The sequence below is a fragment of the Thunnus albacares genome, chromosome 11, assembly GCF_914725855.1.
Source record: "Thunnus albacares chromosome 11, fThuAlb1.1, whole genome shotgun sequence".
Classification (NCBI taxonomy): domain Eukaryota; kingdom Metazoa; phylum Chordata; class Actinopteri; order Scombriformes; family Scombridae; genus Thunnus; species Thunnus albacares.
In genome coordinates, this window is record NC_058116.1 from 9,430,354 (window position 1) to 9,456,112 (window position 25,759).

At 38.8% G+C, this 25,759-nt stretch overlaps 1 protein-coding gene across 5 annotated transcripts in view; it reads left to right on the forward strand.

Moving 5' to 3' along the window:
- The first annotated feature begins 205 nt into the window (after positions 1 to 205).
- The window catches only part of nalcn (sodium leak channel, non-selective), a 78,845-nt gene continuing 53,291 nt past the window's right edge, over positions 206 to 25,759 (forward strand). Inside the window, exons 1-12 of one of the 5 annotated variants that reach the window (XM_044366081.1) lie at positions 246 to 349; positions 3,414 to 3,531; positions 3,735 to 3,796; positions 4,517 to 4,657; positions 4,759 to 4,941; positions 7,074 to 7,157; positions 7,275 to 7,414; positions 7,532 to 7,660; positions 16,012 to 16,163; positions 18,047 to 18,189; positions 18,496 to 18,600; positions 22,950 to 23,036. In XM_044366081.1, coding sequence (XP_044222016.1) covers positions 3,755 to 3,796; positions 4,517 to 4,657; positions 4,759 to 4,941; positions 7,074 to 7,157; positions 7,275 to 7,414; positions 7,532 to 7,660; positions 16,012 to 16,163; positions 18,047 to 18,189; positions 18,496 to 18,600; positions 22,950 to 23,036 — 1,206 coding nt within the window. In that variant the 5' untranslated portion in view covers positions 246 to 349; positions 3,414 to 3,531; positions 3,735 to 3,754. Of the gene's footprint in view, positions 350 to 3,413; positions 3,532 to 3,734; positions 3,797 to 4,516; positions 4,658 to 4,758; positions 4,942 to 7,073; positions 7,158 to 7,274; positions 7,415 to 7,531; positions 7,661 to 16,011; positions 16,164 to 18,046; positions 18,190 to 18,495; positions 18,601 to 22,949; positions 23,037 to 25,759 lie in introns of those variants that run through there. The other 4 variants (XM_044366082.1, XM_044366083.1, XM_044366080.1 and 1 more) reach the window with 4 other exon arrangements.

A 25,759-nucleotide genomic window follows, 5' to 3' on the forward strand; every position in this document is an offset into this window, starting at 1 on the left:
ATACTCATTAATAAGGACACTGATATGAAGAGTGAGAGAGAGAGAAAAAATGAGAGAGGAAAAATAAATCGAGGTGGTCTGACACAATTTACAGTACTAAACCAAGTGAAAACAATCAAGGCAATGAAGTATTTGGGAGACAGAGGCTGTGATGCAGCAACTTGAGAGACGTTCAACTGTTACCATGGAGATGAGCTGCGCGCCTCCGCTGCTTCACGAGCTGGTGCTGTTGATGTGATTGCAACCTGCGCGCGCTCCCGCACTCTCCCCACACGATCCCAACACATCCGGAAAACAGCTGATGTCATGGACAGGACGAGACACGGTAGATAAGGGAAACCCACCTCTCGTAAGTCATTCAGTATTTTTCTAACTCTGACACTGCAGCCGTGGTGTATTTAACTGGACCTCTGTTGAGCGGTAATGATGCGACTGCTGCTGCTGCTGCTGCTGCTTCGCTAGCTTGTGGGTTCTCCAGGAAGTGGTAAAAATTCTCATCCTCCGGAGTAGGCCTTGATCAAATATTGTCGTGTATTTGCAACACTGTCACGTGGCCTGGTTGCTAAATATCACATTAGCTTCTTTTAGGACCTACTCTTGCCCACATTTCTGTATAGGTGTTGTGTTCATAGCTTGTTTTTGCTCAGTGTAGCACCTTAGCTCTCATCCGTTTCCATAGTAACCTTGGTTCCGTCGATGTCATGCACTCAGCTTGCAATATCAATATGGATAAGCATTTCTGGATTGACATCCAGTTGTGGACGGCTTTTTGTGACTGATAGAGCAGGTGGACAGTTTCTCAAAATGGTTTTAGTGTTTTACAGTTGCCCATAAAAAACTGCGAGGCCACAGTGGGACAGCCATAGTAGGGCCTTTACTCACATCTTAACTGCTTCAGGTGTACTTTGTCCTTAAAACACGAAGATTGATTTGTTTTTCAAGGTTGTGTCGATACTAACTTTCAATCAGAAAATCTTTCTGAAATTTGCTTATATCACGGACAACTGACCAGTCTTTAAAATGCTGCAAACAGAACTGGAAGAATGGCACTTTGTAATTGTTACAAGCTGTTTGATGAAATTCTGACATGGAAATGAAACAAGCATAATTAAGCAATGATAATTCTAGTGATGAATATGTGTAGTACAGTATATACCACAGAAGGTATCAGATTTATGAAATCTGACAGTGATTTGATTTCTTTTTTGTATACTTTTTCATGGCTGTGTGATATGGATAAAATCAAATATTAAGATTTTTTTATATTCCTCAACATCAGTATACAGTACATTGTTATAATGTGAGGATATGATAGAGTCTGTTAATTTTTCTTTTAAAGGTGCTCTAATCATTTTTGAAACAATGGATAAGATTACTATTTATAATGGAAAAGGTATCGTACATAGTGACAAACTCACAAACAATTATCACCCAGCTCTACAGTTCCCCTCTGTTCAGTGAAGTGTTTTGGTCCTTCAGCTCCTTGTTTTGGTTTTACAGCCTGCAACTTTACTGCTCTGATTCACTCTCACTGCTCTCATTAGTGTATTTTCCAGATCTAATAGGCAGCTGTTTTCAACAAAAAACTCTCTAAAAACCCACTGTACGCTATCTGCCCAGCACCAAACAGGAATCAGACCAGTAAGTGACTAGCTGGTGAACATACAGTAGTGGATAATGGCGAATGTGTTAGCAAACAGTTGCCTAGTTACATACTCAGCAGACAATGAGCAGTATCTGCATTCATTTGGAGTTGTGATTCTGGCCACCTGATGAATATAATCCCAATATTCACTTCCCTTTTTTTACCTCTGTCTTGGTCTGCACCAATTCCTGAAGGAAATATCTTGCTCTATAGCTGCTAAATGCTATCTGTGTTCATCAGCTAGTTGCTAACTTTGTCTGCCTCAAGCTCGGTGCTAGGCATGTAGCATACAATGGGTTTATCAGTTTTTTTTCTGAAAAGATCTGCCTGCTGCTGTCGGAAACAAGGTCAAAGAGAGCAGAGTTTGCAGGCTTTAAAGCCAAAACAACAAACAAAAAGACACTAAAAAACTCAGTAGAGGGCAACTGCAGTTGGACGATAACAATGTGATTGTCATTATGAGTGACACTTCACATTACAGTAACTCATTTGATCTATTTTTATGTCAAAATATAGATGAGTGCAGCTTTAAATGAAATCCTCTTCTCCTCCTTAAGTGTCATGTGAGTGCACCATTACCTTGGGCAAACTTTGAATTTTTTCCTAAATTTGGATAAAGCCCAGCTATTTTAAACCACTTTGTATGAATAGATAATTTGAATTCCGCTTTAAGCCGTGGTGGAGAATCAAAGACATGTACAAATTTGCTATCAAACTTTTTCTAGTCTGTTGCAATTAAGATCCGTCATGAATAAAACTTCAGCAAACAAAGTTCAGTGCAGAATCCAACAAATACCCACAGTGACAGTACAATTAATCTGCCCAGTGATCGCATCCTGCCCGTGAGGAACATGTCCTCTCTCCAAATGGGAAAGTAATTGCAGTCTTTGCCACCTATACTCCCACATAATAGCAGTTAGACCCTGTAATTTTGTTTTCACTCTTCCTCACGTCTCCATCTGCATATGTTAAGTGTAGCAATTACACTTGGAAATTGCTTCTAACTACATGGGGTTTATAGGATGGACAGTTTCTTTTCTTGGCAAGAGCATAAAAAGAAACAAGGGTGATATGGTTACATTGTTCTATCTGCATTACTGTCCTTTGTATCCTTCTCATGCTTAGATTTTTAATCTTTGTTACTTATGTAAAAAGTTTTTGCACTATTCAGCTTTGTTCAAGTTGGAACTTTTTCTCAAAGATTCTTTATTCTATTCGTACTGTCAGTTAAGGGAATGTTGTTTTATTCACAAAACACTTTTTCTTCTGCTCTGCCTTTTTATTTTTATGTTAATGGTACTAAAGTGAGGAGAGCAATCAACAAATTGAATCTATAATTTACCGTCATCATCATGGTGATACCCTGACTACCTCAGCATTATTTTAACAATATTTCAATGCTGTCTTGCGTAAAGGATTGGTTCACCCAAATTACAAAAAACTATACCTCTAGTATCTAACCATGCAGATAGTCTTGGATTTATTTCCTAAGGTTTTGAAATATCCATCTCTGAGATTTATGCTACCATCCCAAAACGGGTTAATATGGTTGTGCTGCTTGACTGAATAAAAAGTGGCAACAGTTTTCATGAGAACTTTCCACCATAACAATAGTCCTTATTAAAACTGATAACCAGTGTGTGTTTCATGTAATTTAGGTGAACTAACCCTTTAATTATTTTATAGATACATGTTCTGAAGCTGCACCTCTCTGTACTCGTGAATGTGCCCTCTCACTCCTCTTTACTGCTCTTATGACTGCTACCAGCCGCAGGACCTCCAGGCCTTTAGGACTTTCTCCTTTTTACATCTCTAGTCTCTCTCTCTGGTTGGTCTCTCCACCCCTCTGTGACCTGGGGATGAACGCACCAATGAGGAGCCTCACAGTGAGTCCCCTGGTCCTCCTCCACCCCATCTTCTTCTTTCACAACACCTCAGTCACTCACTCACTCACAGAGTGTGTCGCATATATGCCTTGATGTCAGACGTGGTGGGCATTCCTGTCTCTATGAGCGTACTGTAGATGTGGGTAGTGTACTGTACACCATATAAGCCATGATGTTGACTAACTGTTGTGTGTTATTTACAGGGTATGCCTGATCGCATGTTATGTGCAGTGCTGGAGCAATTTCAGCTTTACTTTTCCCTTTGGTATGTGCGCTTTGTCTCCATTCAGAGTCATTTCTTCTTGTGTTCTTATGTTGAAACGGCCTGTACACTTTTCTTTTCCAGCATACACACATGCACACGAACACACACACAAACATGGACATGCACAGGTAACACCGACTCGCACTTCCTCACATTGTACTGTAGGTTGTACAGCTTAATCTGCTGGCGCCTTGGTGTTCAATATGATGAAGACCATGTATGATTTTGTCAAATGGTAAGTTACTGGAGCTGTTCCAATGTGAATACACTCGTCCTGTGTTCCATGTGTGCTACGTTGTGTATCACGGTGGCCATTCAACAATGCAACACGTTGAATTTTAAAGAACACACCCCTTTTCTTTTCTGGCAATTCAAGTCAGGGTGGTTTACTTTGCAGAAAACACATCACAGTATACTTAAGATTAATGCTATATGTTAGATCCAGAAGCCACTATTGATGCACAATTTAATCTATAACACATCAGAAATAAATGGAAAAGTCATTTTACAGTCTATTCACGTATTGGTACACCTAAGTGTTGTACCGTTATTTCTTATTTGAGAAGTCTACTGATATTTTTAATGTCAGTTACTGTTAATGTGGCCATGGAGTTACAAAAAGTGGTAGTACCACTGCCCAGACTTGGATGCAGCCAGGGTGTTCTCCTGTTGCTCATTTAGCTTTGGTCACTGTGTGGTCTGCCTCCCTCTCTCTGTCAGATCCACTCTCTGTATAGCACGGCAAGCCCCAGCATGCTGAAGAGGAAACAGAGCTCACGGGTCGAGGCCCAGCCCATGACCGACTTTGGGCCAGATGAGACCCTCGCAGACAGCGCTGACATCTTCTGGATCAACAAACCAGTGAGTGTCCTGCTCTGTCATCTCTATTTCTGTATTTCTCTTGTAAATTTGTATTAAAAATATAGCAAAATATTATGGAACCTGTTCTCGTTCTTCTCCAGTGGGTGCACACTCTGCTGCGAGCCTGTGCTATCATCAGTGTCATCTCTGTGTGTATGAACACCCCCAAGACATTTGAGCATTACCCTCCGCTGCAGTATGTCACATTCACGCTGGACACGCTGCTCATGTTTCTCTACACCGCCGAGATGATCGCCAAGATGCACATCAGAGGAATCATCAAGGTAGCGACTAACAAAGTCCTCGTTAATTTTTGACAGAATTGTCACATGAAGCACATTACAAAAATCAAGTTACAACATGATTAAAAAAAAAGATTCTCATTATTTGCCAATGTTCCATGCTGTCACAAACAACATCTTTCTAAGTTAATTCTTTCATTTCAGCATGTAGTATTTTCTGTGTTACAGTTTTATGTTTTATTTTGTGTGTTATTTTTCTTCCCACCTTTGTGTTTGTGTGTTAGGAGGATATCTCAAAAAGTCAAGAATTAATTTGAATCAAACCTCGCGTAAGGGTTATGGGGCATAGCACTGATTAGCTTTTTTTACTTCACTTTTCGTGCCAAAAGGGCACTAACTAATTAACTCACAGAAAACCATCAAAGATGAAATGCCTGTCGGCCTAAAACCTAAAATTAAGTAAGTGGAAGATTGGCAAGCCCTAACAGCCACTGAACAAATAAAAGACCTGATTGACAACATGTTGTTGCCATAATCAGCTAAAATGCTTAGAATTGGCTTTAATACCATACTAAGCATACCATGTTTAGTTTCAGCTACAGTCATTAAAAATCACCTCTCCTGAAGTGATCGTGTTGTAGTGGACAATGGAAGAAACTACTATTGCAAAAACATGTGTTCTACATGTGGATCTTGTATTGACTAGCTTATGCATCTTGACTTGTCAAAACATGGTCTTTTTTGAAATACAGAGTACTGGAAAAATCATTATTTCTGTTGTAACTTCACTGGTTAATGAATCAGATCAATCAAGTGATTGAGTGGTGTAGAAAACAAAAAAGATAATTCAACATAGTGATTTTTTTCTTCAAATTTTGACCAAAGGAGTCTCATCGAGTACATTTCATTTTCTTTTGTCTGTCCATCATCTCAGTTGATATTAGTCAGAAGTGTGGCCTTTTTGTGCTGCCTCGGATTTTAATCACCCTTCAAATTCAAACCCACCAGTTGCATTGAGCTGTAAATTCAGATGAATCAACACAATTCATATCCAAGGTAGACAGATAATGTCTATAGAAGCAGACAGCTGGCTGATGAAAGGCCCATAATTACTGCCATAAAAAGTGTGGACAGCTTAATTGGTAAATCAAGGATAACAAGCAGGGATGCACTGGAGGACACAGAATTAGAATCACCAGTGCAAGAAAACAGCATCAAAACTGAAACATTTCTTCTTTTTTTTAATCCTTCTTTTAGTTCTTGAAAGCAGATAAAACCAGTCTTTGTCTGTAAAATGGGAAGGTATTTTTCTGTTCATCTTCCTTGGATGTGACGTATGAATGACACATAAATGATGTTTCATACATTTTAACGTCTAGGTTTCTAAGTTTAAAGTAATTTCTATTTTAACATCTGCCAAAGTGGTTTCAGTAAGGTTATTGATTGGCACTTGGAAGTTGTATTTTGTAGCTACAGTAGTTGTTGAAAGTGCGTGCACTTAACAAATGATCCACATAGTGTGGCAAAGTAATTGCATGCTTTTGTTCTTGTCAGTGTGTCATCAAACATGGTTCTGTAGAGTGTTTCAGAACACACCCTCCCATTTGCAGCCTTTCTTCCTGTGGAAGACTGACCCCTTAAGAGCTTCTTACAGACTCTCTCTCTCTGTAAGTGGTAATTAAGTATGCCCATTTTTGCTGGCCCCATGACATTTCGGTTTGTTCACACTTCAGGGGCTTAATCATTTTTTGTCTTATCGTGTTGAAAACAGAGTTGTTTGAATATTGCGGTGAGTCTGTCAACATGGGCACAGTCATTTCTGATGTTTGTTGTTTTCCTTGAAAATTGCTACACTATTACTTTTTCACACAAAGGCTTCCTCTCACAAAAAAAAGCTTTCTCTGTCTGAAGATGATGGTTGGCAATTGTTGATATGGACAATTTTCAGAATTATAAGACTAGCATTATAAATGCCTTTAAACATCACAGGATGCTTATTAGTTGGTGGAATACATCAGCTTTCTTTAACAAAATGGCTGTGAATAATGATGATGTTTATGTTCAGTATAGTTTATTTACTCATTCATGTTCACAGTTCTTGCTCTTGTTCTATTTTATAATTCCTTTCCCTTTTATTCCCTTTTTGTCTCACTCTTATCTCCCTCTCTGCACAGGGTGATAACTCCTATGTGAAGGATCGCTGGTGTATGTTTGATGGATTCATGGTGTTTTTCATCTGGGTGTCCCTGGTGCTGCAGGTATATTGCAACATTCAAGTTTTTCTGCAATTACAGTACATTGTTTTCCTGAAAGTGTACAGACTGAAGACATTGTAGTAGCTGTTATTTACTCCTTAACTATTCACTTTGTTTTAGGTGTTTGAAATAGCAGAGCTCGTGGATCAGATGTCTCCGTGGGGAATGTTAAGAATCCCCCGAGCACTCATTATGATCCGGGCCTTCAGGATCTACTTCCGCTTCGAGCTTCCTCGCTCCCGCATCACCAATATTCTGAAGTATAATACTGTAGTAATTGAGCATTTCCCTAAAAAGGGTTTCCATAATTAATGGATGATTGTGCATATACAAATTTAACAATCAGATATGTCTTCCTTCACTCCTCTTCTTTGCAGGCGATCTGGGGAACAGATCTGGAGCGTTTCTATCTTTCTGCTGTTCTTTCTCCTGCTTTATGGAATTCTGGGTGTTCAAATGTTCGGAACGTTCAACCATCACTGTGTGACTAATGATACACAGAAAGGGTAAAAACTCATTTATTTGCAACTATAACAGAACATGACTTTTTTGTTGTTTCCACAGATCACCATCTCTGTTCAAATAACCGTTTTACCGTACTGTTATACTGTCATTGTTGTAGTGAATGTCTGTAATGGAGGTCCTCAGGGAAGTGACACATTTTATGTTTACTATAGCAATAACAAAGGTTAGTATGAAATAGTTTTAAGAAGCTAGAGGACATACATCTTTGTTATTACAGTATATCTGACTAGGGACTATGCTGAGTGTATATCTAAACTGACATGAATGAACATGCATCTTGCCAGACATATTATCTGTGCATTACAGGCTATTAAAGCCAATCTTATGTAATTCACCAGCAAGTACATTTGGTCTAAACATAAATAGCCTATAAATACAGCTACTGAATAATAAGGAATATACTGTAGGCTTCCTCATCAGTCTTAATGAGTTTTCCAGCAGGCTGTGAGCTCACAAGTTTATATTACTTGTGAGTTTAGCAATTTGGTTAGGAAAGGTGTCGAGGCTTTGTTTTTCAGTCTGCCTGTGTGAAGCTAAGCACAGCACAGTCTACACTACAAAATCTGAAATAAAAAACCCAAATACATAGATGGGTAAATAATTCAGTAGATTGGGACTTAAATACAATCAAAAACTGTTTGCTGCTTTGGGGATTTCTGTCTCAATTTTTTCTTATTTTTGTATCGTATGTGTCTTATTTTTTCTTCATCTCTATAAACAGATATCTGCATATGAATGCAGAATCTGTAGGCAATGGGGCAAGATTTTGGTACTGGAAGCGTTCTGATTTCCTTTTGTAGTCCGTTTGTAGTCTGAGTTGTATTGATCAATCATGTTTGAGTGGGCTTTGGTTGTATGCAGGTAAACAGTCAAAAGAGGTGGAATGCATTGGCTAAAATGCAATCTTGGAACTCAGCAGCTATTGTCTGACAATTTTTAAAAAAAAGATCTACATTCAAATGCATATATATGTTAGCCAAAATGTTGTCTGGACCGTCTCAAGTGGCTAATTGGTCTGCAAACAATGACTGGTGTATGGAAGAGAAAATCTTGGCCTGGATATCCATTATCAGGATATCTGCGGGCTACACTGGAAGCCCTGAAATATTTGCAGTTGCCCCCAGAGGCTAAATTGTGTCAGACAGATAGCTGATGGGTTCTGAGATTGATTTTTTTCTTAGCTTGCAAACATTTTTTTCTCATGCTTTTATTGGACTCATCTGTGACACTAAGTTAACAGTTGCACTGGTTAACATGCAGTGAATTACACCGTATATTATTTGACAGATGAAATCCATTCTTTAGCAAAACATGATACAGCCAGATCCATTTAATGACGAATAAGTGTACTGGTGTGTTGTTTATAGCAGTTATAGTGCTCACCTTCAAATCCCAGTCAAAGATTGAGCGTTAACATAAAGGTAGAGCTTCTGTTCCGTTGTCCTTTCTACAAAATAACTGTTATGAGAATAACTTATGCAATATTTTTGTAAACATTGATGATAAGAGATGTGGTGAGCGGTTGAATATCCAATGCCAAACTAAGTTCACTTTGGTGCTTGACCCTACCTTAACAGCTGTTAAGGAGAATGCATCTTTGTCCTTCATTAAGAACAACAAGCTTCCCCTATGCAATACCATGCTTGTACATTTAAAATGAAAGGTTGGTGGTAGAGCTGATGTTATTTTAACTTCACTGCAGAACTTGTCTGACAGTGGTACCAGCACCCTGTACAGTAAATTGGTCATACATCCCTAGTAAACAGTGACTGTCTGACCTGCCAGTATTTACCCATGTGGAGAAAAGTTAAAAATGTTGCTCTGTTTACTTCCCGCATTGTGACATCCTGCTTTAGTTAATTACCACAAAGAAGATGAGTGATGGGTCCGCCTGATCAGTCGTTGACTGTCACCTGCTGAGCTGAGTCTGACAGATTCTGGCAGGATCTCATTTCATCAACAAGAACAACACAGTGTGACCATCTAGCCTCACACATTAAATTGGCTTTTTTATGTGGTGCAGCACTTCTGCAAATATTTTTTTTCTTACCATAAAGGTAATATTTCTGAGATTTTATGTAATAAAAATGTAATTATATATTACAATCTAGGGAAGACATTTTGGTTACCAGTATTGAGAGGACTGGCCAGCTCTGCAATAACTCATGGTTTCCTCGTTGCTCTATTCTGCCATTAGAAGTGCTCTGCCACCCAGCTGGTGCTGTGTTTTTCTTTGTGCACTGTGGTGCTTTTAAAGTTGAAGCCATCTATTGCCACATTTGTCATTTTTAAAATCACTCTGAAGCCTTCCACACAAAGAAACTGTTGTTTTCTTCTATGAGCATCTGACTGTGTGCATCTTTTGTAAAGTTGTATTTTGAGCATTTTGAAAGAGACATCAAACCTTCACAGTTGTAAGGGTTGCTTTTCCTCCTGCACAAACTTTATCATGTAACAATATGTTCTCAAGAAAGTATTTTAGAGCATAGTAGTGGGATGCAATGGGTGTTGGATTCAATAGTTAGTTTATCATGGGAACAGCCATTTAAATTGCTGTTTCACACATTGCAGAAAACTTGATGGATGAAGATAAATTTTGTGAGTTCATTCTGATTAATTGATTGAGTGTGCAAATGGCTTTTCATTGATCCACCTGATGCACTATAGCATTGAAGCGTTTGGTTCAGTAAAATCAGTGAGACATATATCTGAAATATACCCTGCTCCAGCTATATCTGGATCTGACATGGAAAAATCGCTATTGCTGATTTGTTTATGCTGCAGAATGTTTAAAGTGGGTGTAACTGAAGATGAGATCCAGCTTGATGAAAGACATAATGGATATACACGTGGAAAATGCCTCTTGTATAAAAAGGTGAATAAAGACTTCTTTTGTCTAAAGGAGTGCACATCCTCATCGGAGCTCAAGCAAAAAACTCAATTTCTTTCCAGTTTTATATGACATTGCCGTTGCACAGGCTAAACAGATTGTGAACCTAAATTCCTCTGCTATCCATGGAAATGATGTATAGTCTAACCCGTCCTGTCTAGTGGTGTGTGGTGGTCTGGCTCCAGCTGGGACACTCTCTGATCTGATTTCTTTTGAAACAACTGTTGTGTGGCTTCCTTCTGCTTCTGTAGGCTGTACTCCCCATCCTACAGCAGGTATAGTGAACAGCTTCTTGGTTAGAGCAGCAGCAGAGCATTAGACACTGCCCTGTTCAACTCCTTTGACTGCAGATCACTGGACCCTGGTTTGGAACAGAAGTAATGACAGATGCTGATCTCAACACTTTTGAAGTGCATATGTTCAGGATTGTATTGGCTGATCCTCTTTTCTTTATGTTGATTTACTGCCCACCCAGCCCAAATGATGGCTTTCTAACTGATTTTGCCAAATTTTTATCTTCTGTGGTTGTTAAACTTGAGTTATGATTATTGGTGATTTCAAAATACATGTTGATGATGTATCAGATAAGTTTGCTGCTGAGCTTTTGAGCACAACTCAGTCTTTGAATTTAACACAACATATACCAGGGCCAACACACAATCATGGTCGTATTCTTGATTTCAGTTTTACTTTTGGTCTGAACCTTAATGCTCTATGTATTGAGAACATATTTGTGTCTGACCATAAGTGTATTATTTTTGATGCTGTATTTAATGCTGACATCCATTCTATCAAGTGCACAACTGGTTCTCGCACTCTGTCTTTGTAGACGTTAGTAAGGATTTGACCTTCGCTGTCCTGACCGACTTAGTCTGCTCCTTTAACAAACTCTCTTTGTCAACCTTTGATTTGGTCACTCCTTTTGAAAACAAATTGATTTGTACTGTCAACTCATCCCTTTGGATGACCAATAACATAAGTTATCTAGAAAGAGAGTGCAGAAAAGGTAGAGCGTAGGTGGAAAAGCACTAAGCTGGAGGTTTACTTTACTTATATGAAGGAACTACTGTCATCTTTTAATCAAAAGGTGAAAGAGGCAAGAACTGCCTATTTCTCCAACCTGATTCACTGTAATAAGAAAAATCCTAGAGCTTTGTTCAGCACAGTTGATAGATTGGTGAACCCTGCCCCTCCCCCTACTCTTTTCAAATGATGACTGTGAAATGTTTTTTTATCATCCTTTGTAGATAAGGTCACTGACATAAGGTCTTCAATATTGCCTGTCTGTACCTCTGGGGTTGACTGTCTAGCTCATGTTTCTCTATTGAGTCAGTTTAGCCCAATTTCTTAGGAAGAACTCACAGCCACTGTCTCCCAAATACATCCCTTCTTTAGTCCTCTTGACATTGTTCCAACCTCTCTTCTTAAAGATGTTTTTGACTCCTTAGGCCCAATCATACTCTCTATTGTGAATAGCTCCCTTAGCTCTGGCTATGTGCCTGATTGCTTTAAACATGCTATTATTCAGCCACAAAAATCAAAACTTGACCCATCACTTCCAAATAACTATAGACCTATATCCAAACTTCCTTTCATTTCTCCTTTCTTTGAGAAAGTAGTTTGTAAGCAACACCTACATACCTTGGTCAACAATGATATCTTTAATAAGTTCTAGTCTGGTTTTCGTCTGAGGCACAGTACTGAAACTGCTCCTTGTAGGGTTTCAAATGACATCCTAATGCATGCTGATGCTGGGGAATGTTCAGTTCTGTTGCTGCTTGACCTGAGTTCAGCCTTTGACACTATTGACCACTCTATTTCAGCAATAGGTGGGTATAACTGGCACTGCCCTTGACTGGTTTGCTTCCTATTTGTCAGACAGAAGTTTTTCTGTGGCTATTGATGATTATGTCTCCTCATCTGCTCTTTTGACCTGTGGTGTGCTCTAGGGTTCAAACATTGGTCCTATTCTGTTCTTCCTGTACATGCTTCCCCTTTGTTTCTTAATTAGTCAGTTTATTTTTATCATTGTTATTCGGGCGATACACAGCTGTACCTCTCTTTCAAACCAAATGACCTTCGTAAGCTCTCTACCTTGCAAGACTGCTTAACTGCTATCACAGACTGGATGTCATATAACTCCAGCTTAATGGACAAAACAGAAATCCTTCCTATAGGTCCTGAAAGCATTTTATGATAAAATACAGCAGTGTATTGGTCCTTTAGCAGCAAACGTTAAGCGAGTCTCAAAGAACCTAGGAGTCTTCTTTGACCAACACATGAATTTTGAGTTGCATGTAAAGAAAGTGGCCCAATCCTGTTTCTGTCAAGTAAGAAACATTGCCAAAATCAAATCTGTATTATCCTTTCAAGATCTGGGAAAAATCATTCATGTTTTTGTCTCCTCCCTTCTTGATTGCTACAATGCACTGTTCACCACCCTGAGTCGCTCCTCTTTGTCTCGGCTCCAGCTGGTCCAAAATGCGGCAGCTAGACTTTTAACTAAGAGACGATGTAGGTCACACATTACACAAGTGTTGACCACTCTACATTGGTTCGACTGCAGAATTGATTTTAAAATTCTCTTAATCACCTATAAAACACTTCATGGGCTGGCTCCACTTTACATTTCTGAATTATTGTATCCCCTGACTACAGTGGGATCACCAAGATCCCTCAGGTCTTCTGACCAAGGCCTTCTGGCTGTCCCGGAATCTAGGCTAAAAACGAAGGGTGACCAAGCTTTTGCAGTTGTAGCTCCCACTCTCTGAAACTGTCTTCCCCTAGCTATAAAAACAGTGAGTCAGTGGATATTTTTGCAAACTGCAGTGCAAATCTAAACCTGTTTCTGATTGGTTTACGATAATAGAAATTTACATACATTCACTTTGAACATATCTCATAGTAAACACTTCATTGTGTTTTAAACACCATGACAGCTTCATAGTTTAACATTCAATTTAATTTGTTTTGAGTTAATATGTACATCTCATTCTCATAATTATCTCCTTACTGCTGCCTCTCTGTAGGCATTTCTCAATCTGCGTTCTTGTGTACTTGTGAAATGTCATCAGTCGCTGTCAAAGTACTGTTCCATTTTCAAAGTCCACTCCAAATCCAGCCAAGTACAGTCCAAATGCCCTGATGTGTACTTGCTCTTCCTGTTTTATCGAGGTTACATGTGGGAGCTGACTTGTGTGGGCTTGGGACAGCCAAGTTAAAAGCTGTTGTAATATTCGTTGTAGGACTGTTAATATGTCACTTTATTAAGTTGTAATATTCTTTCATGTGAGAAAGTAACCATTTAGATTTCCAATATATGGTCAGTTTATCCAAATAATGCCTATTTGGAAATTGCTCTGATGTTTTTGTAATGATAATTTTCTCTACTGTCTCAGAATTGTCCCAGACACCGTATCTTTGTGTCCCAGGTGCTATTTTTATTGTCCTCGAGACAACAGGACATCCTTAATTTCAAGTGCTGTGTGCAGTGTGTGCACGTGTTGTTGTACAAATACAATATGTATTTAAACACATCCGTGAGGGTTCCTTTGTGTTCATCATTCAGTTGAGGGTGATGATAATATGATACAGAGAATAGGAATGCTTGTGGAGACAAAAATGGGGGAAGTGACCATCATGGTTAAAGCCCCTGCAGCAAGAGCTAACATTAATTATAATAATTAAAATTTCCTACGTTGTCCAGCCATTGTATTAAGCTCATTCAGCTCAGCAGCTGCCCATCTATCTCCCTGTACTGATTTGTGCCTAAGCACCCTAGGGACACTGCATATATTGACCATTAGTTGCAGGAAAGAAAGCACAGGATATTTTCACATTTATAGTTCTGATGTCCCTCTGTAACATCAATCCAAAAGTGGCGTGGCAGCTGTGTATCTAATTTGTTTGCTGCTGTGCTCCTTTTCCTAAATCCCTCATATGCTTCTAATGGGGTATTTTAAAAATATGTCACAAAAGGACTGATGTGTCTAATCTCTATCTGTCCAAATGCCCTTGACACAAAGTCAAAGCTCTCTAGCTTTTCACACACAAGGGATTTGATGGAAATTGGGGAAAATAGCAGGGGAGACATTTTCTGATATGGGTATTAGATGAAAATGGTTTTGGATTTGTGAACAAAGTAGGGTCTCCTTTTCTGGATGTCAGGGTTTCTGCAATTGACCTCATCACTATTTGACCCCATGGCATGAATATCATGCATGCATTTGTGCAGTATAAATTAGATATACTTAACTGGAGGACGACATTTGTGTTTTGTAGATTTCTTTAAAGCTACATTGTGAGGGTTATATGATAGTATTGTGTGTGCATGTGTGAAGTTATTAGATATTCTGAACCAATTAATAAAATAGACGCATTTTACACAAAGGGTGTAAGATGCTTACTCCAATTATATTCATGAGTCATATATGAAAAATGTCATGAAAATGAGAAAAATGACAAAATCTGATATTTTGATGGAAAGGAATAGGAGCACTTTAGAAAAGAGTATTGATACTGTAGCGTGTTTTGTCATGTGCTCAACAGAATAGCAATGCTTGTGTTTCTGTAGCGTGTGTGACAAGAGATAGTTGTTGAGATGGGCAGAGGTTGTTGACAGGACCTCACATGTCCAATCATGCAAAGCTTCACAAATTAATTTTGGTTGAATCGAATTGCAGACTCTGATCATTAATAATATCTTATCACAGAACTGTTTGGTTTTTCATTTGACTCACAAAATGATTAATATCATGGTATTAGTGGACATTTGGTCTCTCATTTGGGCCTCCATCTATCTCCCCTTTGTCATCAAGAAAAGGGATTTTTCTTTGATAAGACACAGTGGTATTATTCAGCCCAGTATAATTAGCTTTATCGGGATTCACCACTATGCCTCTGATTGCCCTTTGTGATAGTGCAATAAATTATCCCTTCTGATCCTGTACCCCTTAATAAACAATTTGGATGAATGTCTGGGCAGCCAATTTGAAGGCATTCATTTTCATTAGAGAAATCAAGCCGCTCCTGGAATAACACCTGTGGCTAAAAGACAGGGAAATGGGGAGGAGGGGCAGTGTGTGTATGTACTCTGTATGTGTCAGGCAACATTCATTGTTTATGTGTGCATCTCATGCTTGTGTTGTTGTAAAGGCACTCTGCTACTACTTTTTGAAAACTGACTGTACCTCCATGAATGTTGTCATTCAGTACATTTATTATTAATAACAACATTTGAATCAGTAACTGGCCAGCTATTTATTTGACCCCAAACATACACTCCCTGATGTACGTAGTGCACTTTTAAAATATCTACAATAAGCTGCAACCTTTACATTTACTTATATTACAGTATATATATTTCCTCTTTTTTAGTTGTTAATTCCAAGTACCACATGTTGCATATTATTTAATTCATGTTTTTTTTTCTCTTTTGGTCAGTAATGTGTCATGGAACAGCTTGGCCATCCCAGACACTCATTGTTCCCCCGATGGGGAGGGCTACCAGTGTCCTCATGGCTTCAAATGCATGGACCTTGAAGAACTGGGTCTCAGCCGACAGGAACTTGGTTACAGTGGCTTCAATGAACTAGGTATAAGCCATACCCATAAACTATGCACTCAAACATATTACACACAAACATAAGTATTTAAAAAGGTACATTTACAATGACCATATTTTGAATGTAATTTAGTTTCCTTTTAGTGAAAAGGAAAGTAACGGTGGCTGCAGTGTAGACCTCCATGACCTCCATGATATGTTGATGTACTCCATCTATAGGCAAGGACAGTAATTGTATATGACTGTAAGTGTGTATATGTGAGATTTTAGGTAATATTTTATATTTCACTGTTAGAGGAATTACCTGTGGACAAGTGAATATATATATTTTTGATACTTAGACGCACTTGTTAACACATGCCTGGAAAAGCTTAAAGTCATTTATTTTACAGCATCAAGCTGAACTGAATGAAAACAGTGACTCCAAAAATAACAAAAACAGTTGTAGAAGACACAAATGCAAGAATACACTAGCTGCTGCTCATCTTTAAATCTACGTTCTGTTTGTGAAATGTGGAAGAATGACCCTGTGTGATAACGTGAGAATGAAAGTGCTGTATATACCAGCTTTGGTGTGAAGCTGTGCCATTCAGCAGCATCCTGCATTCTTATCAGCTAAATGGTGCTCACATTCAGTGTCAGTACACAGTGCAGAGCCCCTAATCTTTATATAGCCGTGAAGGAGAGTGTGAGCTTCACAGTTAACAGTAATTTAGAAATTATAGACTGGGATATGGCAGATTCAATGCAATGTACAGCCTACAGGTCAGGTATTGATCTATGAACACACTTTATAAATGTTCATGTAACTTGTAATGTGAAGCTTAAATGCATCATATACAAACCTTTATTTTATTATTTTGGCCTTTATTTTTAAGAAATATCTCTTAGGAAGATGTTTTACAACAATGCTACTCATCTCGCACAGGGGTGCTTGTAGTACCAAAAACCTCACATTTGACAAACTCAACAAACAGCTTCTCTAAATATAAAATCACAGTTGGTCACAATGATTCACAGACTTACTGACAGTTTGAGTACAGTACTTGTCTGTACTAAAGATTACCCACTGATCTATCTATCTATCTAAAGAATGAGACATTCACAAAAATACAGTAACTTTGGGATCTAGCCCTGAATCACAGAGGCCCTGATTCAGAACTGTTAAGATAATAAGCTTAAAACAGTGATGTAAAGTGCTTAATAGTTGAACTGGTAGATTCAGTCAATTACACTTGACAGCTGCTGTCAGTTGCTGGTCACCTGTCTAAAAATGATCTGATGCAATGAGCAATATTTTTTATCTAAGGAAAGACTCCCTAATCTGGTTGTGTTCTTGAATAGCCAAAGGAAACAGTCCGCTCTCAATCTTTTCAAAAATTAGAATAGTATGGAGTGGTGTTTCTTTCCCGATTTCAACCTCTTTGGCCAAGGGATAATAGTACAGACAGTTCATTTGCAGAGAGCACATTAACAAGAAAACAAACAAAGTTTCATTTTGTAGTTTGGCCAACTCACAAATTTATGTTAATTAGCCACATCTGACCAAATTTGGCGGTGACAGTGACAAAGACATGCATTACAGATCATTTGTATAGATTAATGAGTCTGCCAAACAGTTTGAATTCTAAGTTTTTTCATTATAAAGAAGGGAACTATGAGGATACCAGCTGTCTGTATTTTTCATCCTGCAAGCTGTCAGAATGTACATTAATTATAGATGGAAAGAGAAACTCGAGGTATTGTCTTTTTGAAAGGCTTAGTCTGAGGGGAGCCATGGTAATTGATATGAGGCTCACAGGCATCACTGTGTTAAGCAAAGAACTGATACTAACACTTGTTTCTTCTTTGTTTCAATCTCTATTTTTCATCTGACTGTACATTTCTCTGACTCTTGTGTCTCTCTTTGTTTAGGTACAAGTATCTTTACTGTGTATGAGGCTGCCTCACAAGAGGGTTGGGTGTTCCTCATGTACAGAGCCATTGACAGTTTCCCTCGCTGGCGCTCCTACTTCTACTTTATAACTCTCATTTTCTTCTTGGCATGGCTTGTCAAGGTTAGAGCCAGTGTTTGTCTTTCTGCACTTTATCATAATGCTTTCAGCTCCCATGGCATGGCAGCAAGGGATAGTTGAACACCAATAGGTTTTGGTTAATTGACATAATCTTATCTTTCACCTTACAGACATAACGATTTCACCTTGTTAGTAGAATGTTTTCTGGCTAATGAGAGAATGTATGTCATGTCCAGAATAGTAAAAAGAAGCAAAGAGATGGACCTGCATTCAGTCATTTACTTTTAATTAACACTTTTCTCTCCCACCGCCTCTGTTTCACAATCTCTCTATCTTGCTTTTTTACAGAATGTGTTCATTGCAGTCATCATTGAGACATTTGCTGAGATCAGAGTGCAATTTCAGCAGATGTGGGGCTCAAGAAGTAGTACCACCTCTACTGCTACAACACAGGTAGAACTATCACACTCAGGCGCACACAGACATACAAGCTGAAAAAATGTGACAAGACAGCTATGTGGTGCCTTAATCTGAAGTGATTATCAACGTTGCTTGTCCCTGTTCTTGCAAATAAGTCTAGCAGGTTCTAGGTAGGCATAGGGCTCATCCAAGATTGTGCCTTTTCACTGAATCTGTTCGTGTTTTTCAGTGACAGAATCCCATGGTGCAGCCAAATGATAGAATGTCTGCTTTGGTGACTACAGGATTGTATCTCTGTCTTTTGATGATTGCTTAGTTCTGTTGGCTTCATCATACCATTACCAGCAACATGCACCAGGCAGGTTCATTGCTGAGTTTGAAACAGTTGGGATGAAAGTCAGCATCTCCAAGTTTGAGGTCAATGTATTCTGCCTGTAAATGGTGGTTTGTCCTCCTTTATTTGGGAGCAGGTTACAGACTTAGGTGAAGGAATTCGAGTATCACAGGGTTTTCTTCACAAGTAAGGGTAAGAACGAATGACACTGACAAGCAGATTGGTGCCGCAACACCAGACTGTTGTGGTGAAAAACAAGCTCAGCCAGAAGGTTAAGCTCTTGATTTAACAGTCAGTGTCTGTTCCAGCCACTCTTAAAGATCATGAACTCTGTGAAGTGACTCAAAATACCAAAACCGATCGAAAATATGTGATTGAAGATACAAGTTGGCAATATTAGTTTATGTTAAAGGATGTCTGGGATCACCTTCAAGGACAAGGTGAGGAGCATTTGAGGTTGTTTGGGCATCTGATCAGGATGCCTCCAGGATGCATGCATTTGGAGGTAGTTTGGGCATGTCCAACTGGAAGAAGACCCTGGGACAGACCCAGAACATACTACAGGGATTATCCCTTCAGGATTTTATCAACTTTTTTAAGAAATTACTTCTATCTCAGACAATGTTTAGCACATCAGAGGTGTCTAGGAAGGTTTTGATGACAATAAGCTTATTAAAAGATTTTTAGACAAAAAAACCAATAATTTTAGGGCTTGAGTTTGTGCGTATGCAGAGGAGAACACCAAAATTTTAAACTCATAAAGGACTGATTTGGGTAAGGGAAAAAAACTGAGTTTTTGGAGTTTCATTCTATAAATACCCACAGATATCTCACAAACATTCAGTCCAGACAGCACATATTTATTTTAGTGATTAGCATTGACTTGACATGTTTTCACATTTGAACATTTAGCTCTTCTGCAAATGTCCCTTTAGGTATGAGAGAGAGTTGTGACTCTGATCTCAATTAATTCTTATTTTCATGTGACAATCATTTGATTGTCTCTTGCACACATAGAATAGAGTTATCTGAAATTTCCACAGAGGGATGGGAAGTGGGTTTGAAGCAGGGAAAATCAAGAGAAAGAGAGAGAAAGTATTTTGCAAAAAGTATGATTACATTACAGTTGAAAACTGGAAAGATAATGAAGCAGGAAATCAGAGATGTTATTTGTTTCAGAGCCTAATGTCTTTAGAATTCACAAAGATATATAACATTATAGTATAAGTCATTGTGTATATATAACAGTAGCCAATTAAAACACTGATAAATACAACAATAAATTTGGTGGATGGATACATGTTTCTGCATTTATTTCTGTTATTTCGTTTCTACATGTATTTTGCAGATGTTTTGTTGATTGAAAAGAAAAGCTATCCTTGGTCTGACATTGAAGCCTACCAGAAGTTTGGATTGTATTTGTCAAGAATCCAAATTCCCCTTTAAGCATTTGACATCTTTAATTGTAATAGAGTTGGCCGGGTTAGGGTTATTCCCTCTCAGTGTTTGAAAGATTACATCTTGGAAAGTCATGAAACTAAAACTTGTATTACTCCAGTCATGAAGGAACCCAGGCTGATGCCACTGGCATGCATATACAGCTATGACCTTGAAAACAATTAGTCTTTCTTGCCATTATCAAAAATAATCGTCATGCCCCAATCTTTATCGTAGATGGGGGGAAACTAATTAGCTGTGGTATAACACTTAACTGTCAGTCACAGAGGCTGAAACAATATGTTCCCTTCCTCACTTTCCCTAGAGAGGAAGGCTGGTATAAGTTGGCCCTGGGAGAAACAACCCATGCCACACTCCCCAGTTATTTGACTTTGCTCTGCTGTCTCCAGATTATTCAGGCTTTTAAAATAGATTAGGCTGTAAAGCCTAAGTATCTTGATAAAATGACAATGGATAAATCCACTTTTGTTTCATCGATCCAGTTTTTTGTCCTGAAGTTTGATTGATGACACTGAAGTCTACTTGGCTTGTCTGCGGTTGAATGATATCAGCTCTCTGTGTTTGACATCTTGGTTGTAGATAATGTTCTCCTCGCCATGTTATATTAAAAACAAGGTTATAAAAACTATGGATTGGGGACCATGGTCTTGCTAGGATGTGACCAAATGTGACACTGATGTGAGAGGCATAAGACAAAGCTGAAACAGAGTGGGAGAAAGTTATGTAATTAAATAGTATAGTGACAAATAAAGCAGAGTGGTTGAAGGATTTCTTCATGTAAGAGGCAAGCAGCTGCTCTTTGTATTGGCTGTGTGATGCAACTGGTGTTTTTTTTTTTTTTTTCAAACTTCACCAACCTTCCAATGGCAATTGATTCTCAGAATTGTGTTGTATGTCATCCCCACCATTCCAGAAACAACTAATGTTAAACAGTGGTTTAACCCACTATATAGTGCATTGAGAAATGCCAAGTGAATGTAGGTGACATTCATAAAGCAAAGTTGTTTTCCATGTTGTGTGGAATTTTACCAGCCCATTTGTTATATAGACTGTCAATTGCATAATTTTGCAGAACCTGTATTACATGGAGTTAAAATGGCAATGTCTTATAATATCAGCTTACAACAACCACTGAATGGTTATATTGTTAAGATGAGGGAATACTGGTTATGGCAAAAAACTATGATTAAGACATGGTTAAGAACAGTTTTATCATGTCAGAAATAATGCCATTTTAAGCTCATTTGGGGCTACACCAAGGTAAGGTAACTAACTGACATTAACATTTGGTGAAGTTAACTCTTAATCTTCGGATCAACATCAAACATGTGAATTGGATGTAAAGTTTCTCCTGCAGAGGGAGACAGGGTTGATCTTCATTTGTGCCATCAGGAGCTGGCTATTCGTAAATTCAAGCTTAGCCTAGTTATAGCGGAAGTGTTTACTAAGTGGAGATTTATGTATCACTAAATTAAAGCTAGTTTTACCACATAAACTAGTTCTTACATAGAGTTTAGTTACTAAATATTTGCTCTTACCAACTGCCAGGTGTAACCGTTGCATAAGCTAGCTGAATTTTAACCAGCTGACAAACTAACATTAGCTTGCTAATATATGACCTGTTTGGATTGAAGAGTAAAAAAGGTATCAAGGAATAGGGTTGACATATGTGACCTAGCGCTTAACATTACATTTTAATGCAAACATTTGAATTCTTAATATATATTTCCTTCTCACTGCATAAATACTGTTAAGCAGTAAGTAAGTCGTACGTACATTCACAAAGGACTGTCAGTTAAGTTTTATTATATCTTTTGGCCCCTAAAACTGTTGAGTGACTTCATGTTTACATAGTTGGTTGCTTCTTATTGGAAGGAGCTACAGATGTTTCTTAGCAACTGATTTACACATTACTAAAGTGTTTACTAGATGTTTTAATGGAAGAGGTTTTAACGGTGCAACTAGACACTAAGAATTTAAGAGAGACTTGGCACACAAACTTTGATGGATTTACAGTTAGCTGGTGCAACCCAATCATGGTTACCCTTCTTTCTGAATACTAGGCCAACCAGCCTGTGTTTCTCATATGTAAGAATTTACCGTTTTTGAATTCAGTCAAGCTGCTAGAAAGCCTCTTCATAACAATCTGAATTCATAGCCCTGTTATGGCCACAGCCTTGTTCTTGCAACATCTGTAACACTGCTTGGTCCAGTACACAGGAGTGGAAGGGCCCACAAGATAATGCTTATGATTGAGTTGTTGTGTTGATGATTTAGAGGGATGGTTGATACTCATCAATGAGCAAGCTGTCTGATGTGTTATTGGTGTTATTACTGTTGGTTTATTTTTATTTCTAGTGTTAGGCCCTTAGGCCTACAGACTGTATTTAGTAGCTACCATGCTGTCTTGTGTGGCCATGAATCTGTGTTTGTGATGCCTTCAGCTTTTTTTGTGGCCACAGATGTTTCATGAAGATGTAGCCAAAGGGTAGATGTGTGTGTTTGAATTTTGTCCAGTGCTTTTTTAATGTGTGTGTGTGTGTGTTTTTTTTGTGTGTGCTGCCCCTCATGTGCTGTCCTTGTGCCACAGATGTTCCACGAAGACGCTGCTGGGGGATGGCAGCTTGTAGCTGTGGATGTCAACAAACCACATGGCCGTGCGCCTGCCTGCCTCCAGGTAAACACGCTACACAATTAATATGCTGCTGATGCTGCTAGTGTAAAATGTCTCTCTGTCACTCACACACATGCATAATTCTATGAAATATGTTTATGACACTTTAACATGCATCTTTTCTGCTTCTCTGATAAATTACTGGAAATACAGAAGCTGAGCTGTGTGCCTGTGTGTATACAGTGTGCATGTGTGTGCTGAACCATTCTTATTTAAATTTCTCTATTGATGTTCAAATGGTTTGTATTAATAGAGAATCAGTAATCCTCATCCATTTAACAAGTGCCACGGATGCACACAGTATCACCTCATTGTTTTCACATTTGTCTGTATCTTCAATGGCTGTGTCAAATGACTAAATGATGGGATTTTAAATGAGGGGAGGCTCAGGTTTGATGTGTAGAGTTGCACTAATGATGTTGCTCCAGTGATAAATGAGTTTTAAATGACGTCTACATGATGGACGCCACTGTTGCCTCGTGGTCGGTGTGATCCAAATGGTTGGGCTTTAAAGATAAGCTGAAAGCAGCGGGTGTTGCTTACAGCTGGCCCACTGTTGATAGCGGTGTGGTGTAAAAGGCTGGGCTCTTGCTGTGAGAGACTGCCAATGGAGTCTACAGCTACGAGAGGGATGATAGCTGTCAACAATGCTGTCATGAAGAAAATAATGCTCCAAAGCTAAGCTTGAAGAAGGCTCACACACAAACAGAGTGAGAAAGAGAGCACAATTAAAAATAGAGAAATGGGGTAGTGGAGAGGGAAAGAAATGAGAGAGAAAAGAGAGAATGTGAAATATGCAGTATTCCCTTTAATGCATTATGTCCCCCTGAGCCTCATCATCAGTTGGAGGAAAGATTTAGATAGAGGGATAACCAGAGGGATAAACACGGCTGACTTCCCTCTGAGCCCTGTGCTCTATTATATGGAACACCCAGACTGCTTCATCTGCCTCATTCGCTCACACCAAAATAGCTATTATTGTCATCTTGTGCCAACAAGAAGACCACTTCTGACAGAAGAATAAAGGGTTAACAGATTAACAGAGAGAGGCATTAGGCCATGTTCAGACCAACAATAGCACTGCGTCAAAAAACACAGTTTCCATTTCAATGAGACTCCTGCTTTGGCACAAGGGGGTTCCCAATGCTGAGGGCTCCCATGAAACAACACAGGACCATCTTGTGAAAAAAAGTGGAACCGGGCTGTACTTTTGTCGCAATATGACATCATTCAGCAACGTACTGTGATTGCCAATCAAATACATTCAAGCACACATTGTTGGTGGATAATTTTGTAACATAACTGGCATAATTCTGCTGTTTACCTCATAATAGTCGAGTAGAAGAAATGATTGCCGTCATTAAAACTTTCCAGAGTTATAAAATCTTCTAAAAAAACACTGCAGCGTTTTGCTGTCCGGTAGACCGTAAAACTTATTGATGATCTGATCTGATTTCTCATCTCATCTTCTCACTGGTACTGTAGCAACATGTCCACAGCAATGCAGACCCATTCTTTTTTTTTTCTTTTCTTTTTTTTTTTTTACATAGTACTATTTAAAGTCTCATCGCCTTAAGGATACAGGCTTGCGCAGGGCCGACTTCTTGTGAGACAGACCAAGTTGCAGTGTTTTAGTGGGTCAGAGTGCATAACAGCTCACACCTCCATCACATGGACCGTTACAGCTCTGGGCAATGGCCCAGTAAATGTAATAGATGTCTCCTGTCAAAGAGAGCTTGACACATGAAAAGCACTGTAGAAGAAAAATTTGTAAAGGAATAATCAACTTATAATTCTTTCTTCATAGTAATAATATTGAAGTATACTGTATGTCATAGTGAAAGGTTCAAAGTGGGAGAGAGGTAGGTAAATGTAAAAACACATTATTAATATTACTATCAAGATTACAGATTAAATGATTATTTTTTGGCATTTTTGCCTTTATTTGACAGTCATTAGTGAAGAGGCAGACAGGAAACAAGGGGAGAGAGATGGGCATGACATGCAACAAAGGTCCCTGGCTAGAATCAAACCAGGGACGTTGCAGTTATGTGGCATGCACAGTAACCATTCAGCTACTGTAGAACTCTGTGGATTCTACAAATTCACTCTAAAAGTAGAGTATTGGCATTAGATGATTAAAAATTACCCAAAGTTCAATGCCAGTGTTACATGTACTCATTTACATTACATTTATTCATTTGGCAGGTGCTTTTGTCCAAAGCTATGTACAAATGAGGGTACAATCCAAGCTACAGTAGATCAAGGAGAAGCCTTTGATAATAAGTGCCTTTACACTCATTTAAGACTCACTGTTATACCTGACACAAGTGCCACAAGGCTTGCAGGTGCGTTGAGTAACATGTCACTTTTTTTCGAGAATCGAGAGATAGGGAGAAAAAGAGCGTATTAGGTGAGTGAGTACTCTCAGAAGACGTAGGTCCTCAAGCTATTTTTGAAGACAGAAAGATTCTGCTGACCGAATCAAGTTTGGTAACTTGTTCCACCATCGAGGGACTGTACAGGAGAAGAGTCTGGATTGAGAGTTCCTGCCTTGCAGTGACCATAGGACTAGTTGCCATTCAGTTGCATATCATAGTGAATGAGAGGGTGCATAAACCTGAATGAGGGAGCTCAGGTGTGTGGGTGCTGTGCTATGCTGTGCTAGTGGCCACTCTGTGGGTGAGCATTAGTGACTTGAACTTAATGGGAGCAGCAACAGGGAG